Source organism: Pteropus vampyrus, unplaced genomic scaffold (assembly GCF_000151845.1).
Source record: "Pteropus vampyrus isolate Shadow unplaced genomic scaffold, Pvam_2.0 Scaffold3, whole genome shotgun sequence".
In the NCBI taxonomy this organism is placed as follows: domain Eukaryota; kingdom Metazoa; phylum Chordata; class Mammalia; order Chiroptera; family Pteropodidae; genus Pteropus; species Pteropus vampyrus.
Genome location: NW_011888784.1, coordinates 17,374,555 through 17,388,805, shown reverse-complemented (window position 1 = coordinate 17,388,805; position 14,251 = coordinate 17,374,555). Strand labels below are relative to the sequence as shown.

Genomic DNA, 14,251 nt, shown 5'->3' with positions numbered 1-14,251 from the left:
TCTAAAGACACCACGGCTCTTTCACCTGGTTTAACTGATATGCATTTTGATATACTGTCAAAAAATAACACCCATAACTCTTACCACTATGCTATTTTTTAAGAGAAAAAGTTACTTTCTTAATTTGAGGCACAGAAGAATAGTTCTTAGCACTAATATTTACAGAAATTTCTGCACAAAATCCATATACTAGTTGTTGTTGCCACTCAGATTATTGAAATTTAACTTGTACCGTAATTCTTGTGTGTCCACTTTTCAACTGACCTACATTTCAAATTGTGAGGGCATAGGCTAGAAATTAATGGTGTATTAGACCTATTTATATGCTGAGTTTTCCACTTATAAAATGGGAGTAATAATGTTTACATCTGCTTTATTACAGGGACATCTTATTATTTATATTATTATCTATATTATTTGCTTATAACGACAGCACAGAAAACAATTACATTTTTTAGAATTAAAGCATGAAGTATTGACATTTATCATTTTCTGTGATAAAAGATGGCTAGTATGTAGGACATAGAAGAAGATCAAATGGAAAACTATTTGTATAATTTTTGTTATACAAAATTTCAAAAAGATCTTATATTTGTATATAATTGGTCTTAAACTGCTTTGTTATATTGCGTCTAATTTTGTTTTAAACTACAATTTAAATCACTTATTGTTACCTATCTTTTCAACATTTATGATCTTGTCTACCCAAATAGATTATATCTCTTATCAACAGACCAGTACTTTCCAAGTACTTAATGACTTAATTTTTCTTTCAAACATGTCAATGTGAAATTTGAAGGATGCAACGCAAATGTTTTTACCTCACTGGGAAGCAGTTTACTTGTCTGCAAAATGAGAGAACTGAATCAGATATTCTCTACGATCCTTTTCTAAGCATGCCAGGATTTCACGTTCATTGAAGCAGAACACCCCAAATGTGGATTTAGTTCAAACATTACCCAGTTCTGCTGCCCACTGAAAGTTACAAGAATATTTCACCAAGTCACACTGGAGTAAGGCAGCATGCTTTGGGGATATGCTTACTTTACCATGACTGTTCACAGCTGCAGTAAACTGCAATGATTAGAATGGCACAGGGATAGCTGCCCCTCACATACTATCTGGGAAACCTAGCAACAAACAGCAGTGGGATTGGTGAACAGGAAAACTGAGGACAGTACTCAAGTTTGAAAACCAAATTATGCTAATATCGGGGCAGAAGGTCCAGGTTTTTTACAAGCTTACTCAGTGAACTTCTTAAGCCTTGCATTCAGCATAACATCATTTGAGGTGATGTCCTTCTCCCTTTAAAGAGAGAACCGTGCCCCATTTTATCATCAAATAACACTTCAGATTGTGGAGGTGTACTAACCACTATGCAAGATCACATCTCGGATGTTTGTGTTTCTGTAGAATACTATGAATTTTTATTATTCTCAATAGGTTTATGATAGCAGCTTTTAAAATTGTCTCTGTAAATTTAGAAATATGAATGGTTTGGTGCCAAGACATCTACAAGTGTAATGTCATCCAGTATTGAGAAGTCATGGTCAATGCTGAGGACAGATGGCATTAGGAATTAATGTAAATAACTCTCTTTTGGCACGTGACATCAGTGCTGTTTTCAGAGTAACCTTCAGGATCTGCTGCTTGCCGTTATGAGAAACTGTATTTCTCAAAAAATGGTCTGCTGACCCCTGCATCAGAACCACCTAGGGGACTGTTAAAAATGCAGCCATCATCATTCACTCCTGGCTTATTGAATTGAAATATCTTGAAATAAGGCCATTTTAATAAGTTCCTCAGGTGATTCTGATGCTAGATAAAGTTTGAGAACCCTTGACATAAGCAGAGTGACTTATCAAAATTGTAGGTATGGCCATGTCACTCTTCTACCTAAACTATTAGTTGACTCCGCAAAGCCACAAAAGCAAGTTGAAAATGTTTCACGTGTCAAATACAGCTTTCATGACCTAGCCTCTGCCTAGTTCCCCAGTTTTTTTCTCTCCTCACCACCCGCTGTGTGCTTAAAATTCCAGCAACAAGGAATTGTTTGTAGACTCTACTACCCGAGCATGCTGCTTCTTGCCTTCTTATCTTCTCTCACCCGGACCCCTCTATCTGGAATGCTCTTTCTTTCCCTTTTTCTTCTTTACATTCCCCCTGGGCTAACTCAGCATCAATGCTTTTTCTCTGTATAGATACCTATCATTGGTCTTATCTGATTGCATTATAAATGCAGTGCTATTTTTCTGTCCATCTTACCTACTAGACCATGAAAGCCCTTGAGAACAAAGAATAAATATGTCAATGAGTTTGCTTGTAAGCAATATAACTCAATTCTGAATATATTAATCAAGAAAATAGGAAGTATTGGTAAATGCTACATAACTAGAAGATAAAAATGATGTGTATCAACTACGCTTAGGAAGGACAGACAGCAGGGAAGCTGCAGATAACATCAACAGGAACTCCTATTCACACCAGGGGCAGGCAATAAGGGGTAAAAAGTACACACTATGATTGGCAGGCCCACCAAAGTCAAGTGAGATAATGAAAGGACAATTCCCTAAGGAAGAATGTACAGTGCTGTTACTGAAGAAGATGAGATGCTACAGCTGTCTACTGTATTGAGTCTTGCTCCTGATTGTGCCTCCAACGTCTAGTGAGAAACGTCTAGAGAGACGTTTGCTAAATGAATGAAGTCAGAGAGAAAACTAATGCTTACTCAACACTATCTGCTAGGCAATAAGCAAGGGTTACAATGTTATTACATTCAGCTTCTGACAACAGTTCTACAAGTCAGCATTATCTGTGTTTTCCAAATGAGGACCCTAAGACCAAAGAAATAACTCACCAAGGTTACTCAGTCAACAAGAGTAAGAGCTAGGATCTTAAACATGTACTGTACATGATGTACCACAATGCTTTTTCTCTATAAGAAGTATACCTTATATTTATTTCTTTGTTTTCTTCAATAACATCCCCTTTTTGTTAACCATGTCTTAGAAATACCTCCATGTTATATCAAATAGATGAAGGCCAGTATTGTGTAGTGGTTCAGTTCACAGACAGTGAGAACCAGATTCCCTGGGTTGGACTCCCAGCTCTGCTTTTCACCATAAATGTAACCTGAGACAAGTTTTTAGCCTATTGATCCTCCTGTTTCTCTGGAAAATCAGGATGACAATATTATTTACCTATATCATAGGGTTATGATGAGGATTAAATTTAGTTAACACATGTAAAGCCCTTAGACCAATATCTGATATATAGTTTAGCGCTATAAAACTTTGGTTATTCCTTTTAGCTAATGCATTGCCTTCTACAGTGTGTATGTACCATAATATATTTATTTGCTCCTCTACAAATGGAAATTTTGTTGGTTGCAAATTTTTAGTATTATAGACAAAGCTCCAATGAATATTCCTGTTTATGCCTTCTTGTGTACATGTGTATCCATACATTGGTTCAGGATTAGATTTGTTGAGTTAAAGGGTATATGTAAGTTAAAATTATTCATTTTTATCTATTGCAGTCCATACACACAGTACAGGTGTCAAAACGTGCAAAAGATCATGCTGTAAAAGTCCTTTCTCACTCCTGTTCTCCAGCAACAAGTTCCCCTCCCGAGAGGCAACCACGCTATCTCATTTCTTGTGTATATTTTCAAAGCTTTTAATATGTAAATACCAGTACATATGTGTATTTTTACATATACATATGGACATACATACATGTGTGTACTCATGCGTATGAGTTTTTAAAAATATAACTGATAGTATGCAGTACATGCAGGTCTCCTAATGCTATTTTTAAATTAATTATTTTTTTCAATTACAGTTGACATTTAATATTATTTTATATTGTCCTAGTGCTTTTTTCACTTAATAATATATATTAGAGAGCTTTCTCTGAGGGTAGTTATAGAGCTGTCTTTCTTTTTAATGACTACAGAGTAGTCCATTGTAAAGATGTACCATAATGTATTTAATCAGTCTTTTATTAGTGAACATTTAAAGTGTTTCTAATACTTCGCTATTATAAACAATACTATAATAAATACCCACATGCCATTTTACCTATGTGCATTTCTTAAAATGAAATACTGCAAATGGGACTAAGGATGGCAAGTCATATATTTTTTAAATGTTGTTTTATCTATTTGTCGAGTAAATTTACTACACTTTAAAAAAAACATTTCCCTATTATGAACATTTATGTTTCCCCTAAGTTTTTGGTATTAAAAATAAACTTCAAAGAACATAGAAATACTTTCAACCCTACCTGAAATTGTAAATTCACTTCTTTTCACCATTCCTACAAGGAAATAAAGTATGTATTTTTTCTGGCAATAATTGTGCTCTCATTTTGGTTTTCTGAGAGATACATTAGCCTTCTTGATATCAGAGATGTTGATTATAGGGTTTTCAAATTTCCTTTATACTAATCTATACATCTGATGACCTTCAGGGCCTAGAGTCTGGATTGTGAACTTATTCTCTGGCTGACACCATAATCATTATCATCATTATCATCATTATCATCATTATTGCCACCTTTTAAGTTTATTAAGAGCTTTATAAATAATATTAGATGCTTAATTTTAATCTATCCTTCCAGGTCCCATTTTCTTGCATTATTTTATTTAATTTTATTTTATTCTTTTCTAAGAGTCTTAGTACTTCCCATCTCTTCACAAGTGCCTTCACAAAAAGCACATGGATTTTAAAATAAAAGATCTAGAATTGAAAAATGATTCTGCCATTTATTGGCTGTGTGACCTTTTGCTAAGTTAAATTTTCTGAGGCTATAAAATAGGAACAATGATATCTACCTTGTGAGATTAGTATTGAGTTACATATATAAATATATATATCACTTCCTACATGCCAGGTAGTTTACATGCATATCTCTAACTTTTAGAGTAGCCACAATCAAAGTAAATAGGAAGGCAAATACAGTAGGTTGTGAAAGAATCAAGGAGATAGTATGAGATAGATGTGGTGTAGAAAGTCACCAAACTAAGACGTGAAATTTGAGTTGGAGGAAGTTGAGAGTAGTGGGTGTTGATAGGAAGTGTTCAGACAAAGGAAAAAAAGAGCATTTATAAAGGCACTGAGGACAGAAAGAACTCAGAATACTCAAAGAATTGAAAGAAGTAGAGAAATTTCAAACTGTGCAGAATACTGGAGAGAGTGAGAGTGGACGGGGCCAAAAAATGGTTATTTTGGGAGACCCTATTGCTGGCCTATCTAATTGCATTATCCTCTTCTTTTTGGTAAAAGAACCCCAAATTATATTGTCCAGATAACTGAAGGGCCAAGCCCTGTGGGATAAATTATGAGTTTAAGCCATTCTGGGTACCTTCATGTCTTTTGCTAATGACTTTAAGAATGGTCATGGTGCCCAGCATGGACCAATAAGATATAAAGGGATGTCTGCAGAAGGAGGCCTGTAGGAAACATTTTCCTCCTACTTGAAAGAAGAGACAGCTAGAAGGAGGAAACTCTATCTTTTCTTTTTGTTTATTAGAGATTGTATTGTGTAGATGTGATTATTGGAACAGTTCATGTCATCTTTCTACCATAAAGAAGACACTACTGACACACTGGGAATGGCAAGGGACTGAGGCCTTGAGGACATCACTGAATTTTGCTGAAATAACTCTGGAACTGTTTACCTCTACTAATTTACCACATCAGATAATAAATATCCTTATTGATTAAAGCATTTTCAGTTGAATTTCTGTTCCCTACCACGGAAGTTGTCCTAACTGATTATAGTTATTGAAAGAGTAAGATCTGCAGGGCTTTGTAAATCATGTTAAGGATTTGGAATTTAACCCTAAGGGTTATGGGGAGCCATTAAAGTGTTTTGAGCATAGGAGATATAAGATACTTGCTTTTCAAAAGGTCACTTTAGTTGCAATATCGATGACAGTGGCAAGAGTGGATGTAGATGGAGCAGAAAGAAACTATTACAATAGGTCACACAAGACAACAACTGATTTAAAGTAAGTGATAACTGGCCATGGAAATAACAAAAACAAACAAACAAACAAAAACAATTCAAAAACTACTGAAAGTATTATTGGAGGCAGAACTCTGATTGTGAGTGTGGTTGATTCAATGCGAATGAGGAAGAGGAAAAAATCAAGAATGGCTCCCAGCTGTCTGGGCAGAGCTACCAGGTAGATTGTAGTGCCATTTACTAAGAGAGAGAGAGAAACAACTGGAGGTAAAACAGGTGGAATGTTACTATAATGGTTATGTCAAGTAAGCAGTTGGGCATAGAGTGGCCTAGAGTAGATATAAAGACTTGAAGGTCTTCAGAATCTGGATGGTTAACAGAATCTCTTTGGTTTTTGAGGTTCTTAGGGAAGGAATGAGGAATGAGAAGGGAAAAGGTCCTAAGACAGAATCTTTAGATCTCTGGCACTTAGTTTTTTTAAGGAGAAGAGGTCAGCATAGGAGACTGAGAAAGAACAGCCAGAAAGAAAGGAAAGCCAAAGAGTTTTTCTACAAGGAGGGAGTAGTCAACACTGACAAGTATAATTGAGAGGTCAAGCAAGAAAAGGACTAGAATGAGTCCATTGGATTTATCCACATGAAGGCCACCTATCGGTGACACTGGCAACAAAGCAGTTTTTGGACAGATGGAGGTCCAGTGGTTGGTTCAAAACCCAGGCTGGACTGGATAAAGAGCAGATAATTAAGAAATGGAGACATAAAAGTAGAGAATCAGGTCAAGAAATTTAGCCTTAAAGAGGACATAGGGCAGGAGCCGAGCATCGAGTGGAATCAAAGGAGGATTTTTCTTTTTCTTTTAAAGATTCAATTCATTAGCAAGCTATTTTAGGTCATATATCCCAAATCTGTCCATCTCTCACTTACCCAAATATCTCCACAGTCCTGAATTTTATTGTCCTCACTTGGACTAATTCAGTAGCCTCTTAACTGCATTTCTCTGCTTTCTTACTTTGTTCCTGTCTTTTTAAAACCACACTGCAGTCAGAGTAAATCAAACCATGGCACCTGGAATAAAATACAAATTCTTGGTCCTGGCCTATAACATTGGATGTGAGCAGGCCTGTCTCCTATTCTGTCTCATCCCATCTACCCCCACCCCCACCCTCACCCAACCATCTCACTCTGCCCCTGTGCTCTGGCCCCACATGGCTTCTGGTTTTTATTCTTGCCTTGCTCTCTGACTCCAGTGTTTAGCAAGCTTTTTTCTAAATATTTGAATGGTTGATCCTTTTTCATTATTCATGACTCTGTTCAAATGTCACCTCATCCAAAAGGTCTTCTCTGACCTTCTTATCCTCCTTGTCATCCTCACTCCCTGTTTTATCTTCTTCATGGCTCTCATTATCTGAAAAATTCTTTCTCATTTATTTGTTGATTACTAGTTAAAATTTAAGTCTGGGTGAAGTTTATGGGATTATGTATTATTGTATTGTGTAGTATTGTATGTATTATGTATTATTATGTATTATTTCATAATAAGCATGTGAAACTATAATTATCTCAAAATAAATGTATTTTTTTTTAAGTAAGTTCTTGTGAGAACTGGGATTTTGTTGGATTGTTGAGAACTGGGTTCCCATCACCAGAACGGAGTCTGGCATGCAGACTTAAGTTTTAATAAGTCTTATTAAATGCATACGTTAATAAATGACATATGGTTATGTTTAAATGGTTATGCTTACAAGCGAATGGAGTAGAGAATACAAACAACGGCAGGAGATCCTGAGCAGAGGAAACGGGATCATAGAATTTAGCACTAGAATATCCGTCCTAGTGTTGGCATTCGAATGCAGGTATTCAGAACTCTTTCCGCGAGCCCATGCTACCTCTCCGTTAATGGAGTATTGATTAGATCACTGAAGTAGAGGTTAGCACTGTCTTAGAAGACGCTCAGTCATCGATCATCTTTGCGGCCTATTACGATTACAACGGTCCAGGACTGCTGGGACCACCACCTTACAAGCGGGTGTTCTCTGATTCCCACAAAGCATGACCAGGCCCGCGCTTTCCTTAACTTGCGACCGTGGGGGAGGAGGATGTGCGCTCCAAACTGGAAAGTTCACTGCCGAACCAGGTCCTCTGCTCTGCAGTTGAGGTTTCAGGTTTCAATCCTCTCAGGACCACGAGACGTTGCAGCGTACACCGTGTGGTTGCCGCCTCCGCGCCTCAACCCAGGCAGCAAGCGAAAGGCAATTTCAGACGCGCGGCCGTGCACTCGGCCTGCCCTAGAACCGGGGTTCGGCTCTGCGACGGAGGCTGCTTCTAGGCTGCTTTTGCTGCGCGCTCTGGGAGGCGGCGATCACAGCTGGGCCGGGACTTCCTTCCTCCACCGCAGGACAACAAAATAACCCGGCAGCAGGCAGTGAGCTCTTGGCAGCTGTCTCGGTGAGAGGAGCAGCGATGGGATCCGTGCTGAGCAGCGATAGCGGCAAATCCGCGCCCGCTTCGGCCACCCCCCGGGCCCTGGAGCGCAGGAGGGAGCCGGAGCTGCCCGTCACGTCCTTCGACTGCTCCGTGTGCCTCGAGGTGTTGCACCAGCCTGTCCGGACTCGCTGTGGCCACATGTAAGTGCCAGGGGAGCTCGTTTTGCACACCTACCCTTGGGGGCGGGCGATGCTGTGGGAGCCGAGGGCATGGGGCGGGGGTGTTCAAAAGCCAGCGCTTGAAAGAAACTGCTGCAGGGAGAAACCTGGACCGTCGAGTGCGGGCCACGGGAAAAGTGCCCAGTCGGAAGGATTTCAGGAGGAGAAAACAGCAAGAACTGCCACCTTATGAAGCCCTGATGGGAGCTCCAGGGATGGGGATCGGAGGCGCAGGACCTGCAGAGAACCAGGGCTGGCCAGCTGGCTGGGGAGGGTGATCTTGACAGGAGACCAGCACCCGCCTGGGCACTAAGCAGTAGGCTCCCGTAGAACACAGTTATCCCGCTGAACTCGGTTAATCGGGCAGTGCTTCCCTCCGCCCCCGGTTGGGTTTTGTTTTGCTGGCCGTGTGCACGTGTTCCAGAACACCCGCCGAGGCTCGTCTGTTGGGCAAACAGGAATCTGTGCAAACTGTCCTCCCCCCCCCCCCCCCCGCCAACTCGCCTCCCTACAGACACACAGACCCCCCTCCAAGATGGTCTAGTCGGACTGGAATGTCCAAGTGACTTTCAGCAGTCGTTAGAGTTCAACGACCTGTCAGGGTGGGATCCGGGGCTGCACCAAGCCCGTGAATGCAGCTATTTAAAACTCAGCTACCGAGAGACATGTGGTTGCAGATAACCTGCTTTACCCACCGGCTCCCCACATCGATAGAAAGTATAGATAAAAAATAACTGTCTTAAAAATCATGTGCTATTTAAAACTCGCCGTTAGCGCACAGCCGTGCTGGTTTCCAAGAGTTTAAAAACAAAATCTATAAAATTGGCACGTTCTTAATTTGTACTTGAGTAGTAGCAGGAGCTGGATCTGCGAATTTGTGTTTGTTTACTTAGAAGCTTTCCTTTTGTAGAGGCATAGGTGTATGACTGAGTGTGGGGGTGGGTGGGGTGGAGACGGCATAGAGCAAAAGCGGAAGCCTACTTAAAGTCTTCTTTGGATGACCCACTAATCATAGTTTGATGAAAGGCCAGGGGGATACCACAGTGGCTAGTATGTGCTTTTGGCTTGGGGGTGGGGGAAGTACCATATTTTAAATTCAAAATGCTTTTTAAAAGGACTTAACTTAGTTGGTCCTTGACACCTGTAGCCTATTACCTGAGAAATGGTTTTCACCACTGAAAAGCCTAGCAGTGAGCCAAGGGAGAAAAATCTGCAGCCCACACAATGTTGGAATACAGAGTGCCCTGGACATTATTCTGTGGTTGTATTCAGGGCCTGTTCTTTCAGCTTTGTACTTCAAACTCAAGGCTAATTTACCTCCTGGCTGATTACTGATGTTGTTTCCCAGCTGTCCAGATGTAACTCATGACATGCTATCCCAAGGCCAAATGGAAGCCAAGATGTTTTTGTGTAACCATATAAAGAACATTGATTAGTTCAGGGTGAGAATAACCTGTATATAGTTTGTATTTGCATTAAAGCTTTAAAGTTGCACCAGAGATGCACAGTTGTCATCAAATCTTGAAGAACTGAAATGGGCAGTTTTGCTGTTGGATGTTGGAGATTGTTTTCTGATTGAGGATTGTTTTCCCTGGTTTAACTTTCTGTTTGTAGTGGTTTTAATTCTGCTAAAGGATAATACAAATTTACAAAATGTTGTCTTGTTTAAAATCTTTTTCTTTGTTAGAATGAATAGGAAACCAGCAACTGGAAAAATAGTCATGAAGTATAATAAAGGCTGGATGGAATGACCTTCCCTCACTTTACTGTTCTTTGTTTTGACAAATCTATGTCCATTGTTCTGGCAGTAGGCAGAATTTCCATAGTCCTCTTTTTGGCAAATTTACTTAGGCTCCTTCTACTTTATAAATGTTAATTAGAGTCCCTTCAACACTGGAAATAGTGAATTCTGTTAATACCATTTGTACTTCCTAAATCAATTACTCTCTTCCATTGAACTTAGATTGGAAAATGATGCAATGCAAATGAAGCCTCTCTATGTTATACTGAACCGGATTCCCAAATTTGTTGAACTAGGTCATTTATGCTAATTTCTGTTGATAAACCTATTTCAGGTTAAGTACAATAATGGCAACAGTATCTTGAATGAATATGTATATAGCACTTTATAAATTGTATTGTGATTTAGTAGAAACAATGGGCTCGATAGAGAGCAGGATTTGAAATTCAACTGTGCCACTTATCAGCTCTGTGACCAACCTGATGCTTAATCTCAAGTTGAATCTGTTGCTTCATTTATAAAATAGGGTAATATAATTTTTTACGAGTATTTAAAATGTAAAAGTAGCTCATAATAAAGGTTCAAAACATGGTTTTCATTTCCTTGAAAGCTATTACACAAAGTGAAAACTCATGAACAGGTATTATTTATGTCTATATTTCTTTTAGAATAAAATTGGGCCACATTTCCAAGCTGCCTCAGATGGCCTTATTTTTAGCTTAATTCTCTTTCCTTTGGTGAAGTTTAAGCAGTTCCATTTTAAAATTTTGTGATTTCAAATTGACTTTACTCATATCACTCTATCAGTTGTAAAAATACACTTGGAGGGAAAAGGCTTTTCTTATGTTGTATTATCATCGAGCTGGGGAAAGAAGAAGTTGATAAATTATAATTGTTTAAAATGAAACTGAAAGGGAATCTGATTTACATTTAAAAGAAATAGTTAATGAAATTTGTTATCCAATTGGATATGGTAGATATGGGGTGCAGTACTCCTGAATAGGTGGCAGAGATAAAGGAAGCAGGGTTTAGCTCAGGAAGAAGTTAAGGAACTCATGATTGGGCTTGTTGAAAGTACAGTAGTCCATTAGGGAGATAGCCAAGTGGAAATACCCCAGAGGCACTTGGGAGAGTAGGTTTAGAGAAAGAGGTCAAAGCTAAAGATAAGGGAGTTACCTAAAAAGGGCTAAGAGGTTGAGAACAGACCTAAAAGAACTTACTAACTGGAGTGTGATAGAAGGTGCAAGGAGCCACTTCTCCACTCAACTGAGTAGATTAAATGGCTCACAGAATTTGCCTATTTTTTATTTTTTTTTTAAATGAAATGGTTGAGAATAATTCTGAAGTGCTCTCAGGTAAATGTTTCATTTGTGGTCAAGTATGAGCAGTAAAACCTGCACCAAATTAGTGGTTCTTTAGAATCTGAGAATCGACTGATGAGTTTTAAACTCTTCCAGAAATATACATCAGTGCTTTCATTCACAGATGCAGATAGTTGAATTGAGGTAGTGAGAGTTTATGGAAGATCCCATATAATTGCAAATTATCACTAACATAGTAGTTGACCTGTGATTTTACTTTAGATGAAACTTTGCAGTTTAAATATGAACCATCCCGGCTCCTGATACTAAAACAAATGTATATAGAATGACTCCTCCCAAGCTACTTGGGTGTCACTTAAAATGGGATGAGTGGAGTCTTTTGTACCATCAAGGTCCAAAAACTATTGAGGGCCATTGCTCTAATAAAGGAATACTACCTTCCATTTTGCCACTCCTTTAAGGTTTAGCTGACGCTTATTAGGTGTTAGATATTGGGTGAATTAATGAATGACTAAACCAAAATGCAGTTTGGGTAATTTGGTGAACACCCCTCAATTGGGGACAACCACTCTATAGTGCCAGCCCACTGAGTCTATGTAGTCTGAGTCCCATGATAGTTTTGAACTGTTCCTTTATAGGGTTACTTATCTGTGCCTTGTTACTGAGAATTTCAGAAGGATGTAATTAAGCTGACCTGAAATTTGCCTCTTCCGGTGGTTAGGCTGCTCTGTGTTTACTTAGCGACAGTAGTGTTGTCATAGGCAAATTAAATATTAGTGATCTATTAAATTATGTATTCTCTAGCAAACAGAACCTATATAATGTAGCAGATTGGGTTTTATGCTGAGATTCTACTTAGAACCTGGCTACTGGCTCGTGGACCAGCAGCATTACGGAATGTTGGGCCTTACCTCACATCTAATCAATCAGAATCTGCATTTTAACAAGATACCCAGGTGATTTATATCCACGTTAAAGTTTGAGAAGCACAGCCTTAGATAATCCTTTTTTAATTGACAGTAAGATACAGTAAGTTACGGACAATGTTTGAGGGGTATAGAGAAGTACCCCTCTAAAGGAAATAGAGTTAGGTTAAAGGAAATAAAATTTTCCTTCAGGGGTTAAATTTAATGGAATGTAGAGATACGCAGAGCCCATTTTTGGAGGCTAAATGATTTCCAGGATGGACTTTGTAACCTAATTGAATTCATAAGCAAATCAAAGGAAATCTTGAGGGACATTGCGTAGTTGGAGGGCCTGTGTTCTAAGGATAACTGCACTTGAATCTGTCCAGGTTGATCCATCACTGGTGAAGAGGGAGTCGTGTGTGTGTGTGTGTGTGTGTGTGTATGTGTGTGTGTGTGCGCGCGTGCGTATTGCCCTATATTGCGATATTTTAGACTGAGACTTTTATGGTCGCCTTGAATAACAATAGCAACTCTCCTTATTCTATTCACATTTTCAAGCCAACTCAGGATTTTCTTCAGCTTCATATTGGCATACCCTCAGTGAGGCAGCCTAGCGCTGAGAACATAAATAAAATCTTAGACTGGCCACATGTTGCCAATGGCTTCTTCCAGAATCACATTTGGGAACTGCCTCTTTGTAACTCATTTTGCCTGTCTAGCCTTAAGCCCCATGGAGTCTCATGCATGTCTTTCCTCTTTAAATCTACTATACTTAGGGTTTGTTTTACCTCTTAAGATTGGTACATAATTTTACCCAATGTCCTCAGCAACCCTTTCCCCCATTTTCCTCCAATATTGTGCTCACCTCTTCATTTAAAGGTTTTATTGCTAATCACTAAATTTAGGGAAACAGAAAGGAGTTAATAAGCTAACCAATGAGAGTGAGGCAATTAAGTTTCCAGCTGGTTTCAGAGTTCTTAGAGTCATTATCTAGTTCCTAATTTCTTCAGGAGCTGTAAACACAACAGGGGTGAACTGCAAGTGATGCAAATGATTGTGGAGGGTGAGTGCTCCACAGGAAGGGGTGCCAACCCATATGGCCATGTGGGAATTGAGTCCAGTGTTGCAGAAGGTTAGCTTTTCAAGAGAAGCCAAAAATTTGGGTTTGTGTGTGAAATCTAATTTTAAAGCAATAGCAACTCATTCAGAATTTTTGAAAACATTGAACTGGTCTTTAAAAAGTGCAATTGACTTCTATCTTCAGCTTTTATCTTTCACCTAAATTCTCCTCATTCTGATTACGCCCTTTATGGTTCATCATTTTCAACCACCTTATGGAGCAGACAAGTAGGAATCTCTTACCTACTTAGGTTCGTGTTCATTTCCATCCCTTGGGTTCTTCCAGAAGGATACAACACCCTAATTCTCCTTTGGACAATTCTTCACAACTGACTTAATTAGTTGAGTTTACTGAGTAGCTGCTACATGTCTGGAGCTGTATAGGAGGGAGGCCTACAAGATTCTGAATGGTTCTGTGCTGTATATGATCTTCTCCGTGCAGTGTTGTTGTTACTGACCTGTTTGGAGAATTTTTGTTTTGTTGTGTTGTGTTTTTCAGCTTTATTGGAATGATACAGTACAATTTACTCAAAGAATACAGGTTGAT

The 14,251-nt window shown here is 39.0% G+C and overlaps 1 protein-coding gene across 1 annotated transcript in view; it reads left to right on the top strand.

Annotated features, from left to right (window-relative positions):
- Window positions 1-8,405: 8,405 nt before the first annotated feature.
- Window positions 8,406-14,251, top strand: part of RNF125 (ring finger protein 125) — a 29,382-nt gene continuing 23,536 nt past the window's right edge. The window contains exon 1 of the mRNA XM_011361888.2: window positions 8,406-8,596. Within this exon, the coding sequence (XP_011360190.1) occupies window positions 8,433-8,596 (164 nt within the window). The 5' untranslated portion in view covers window positions 8,406-8,432. The remainder of the gene's footprint in view (window positions 8,597-14,251) is intronic.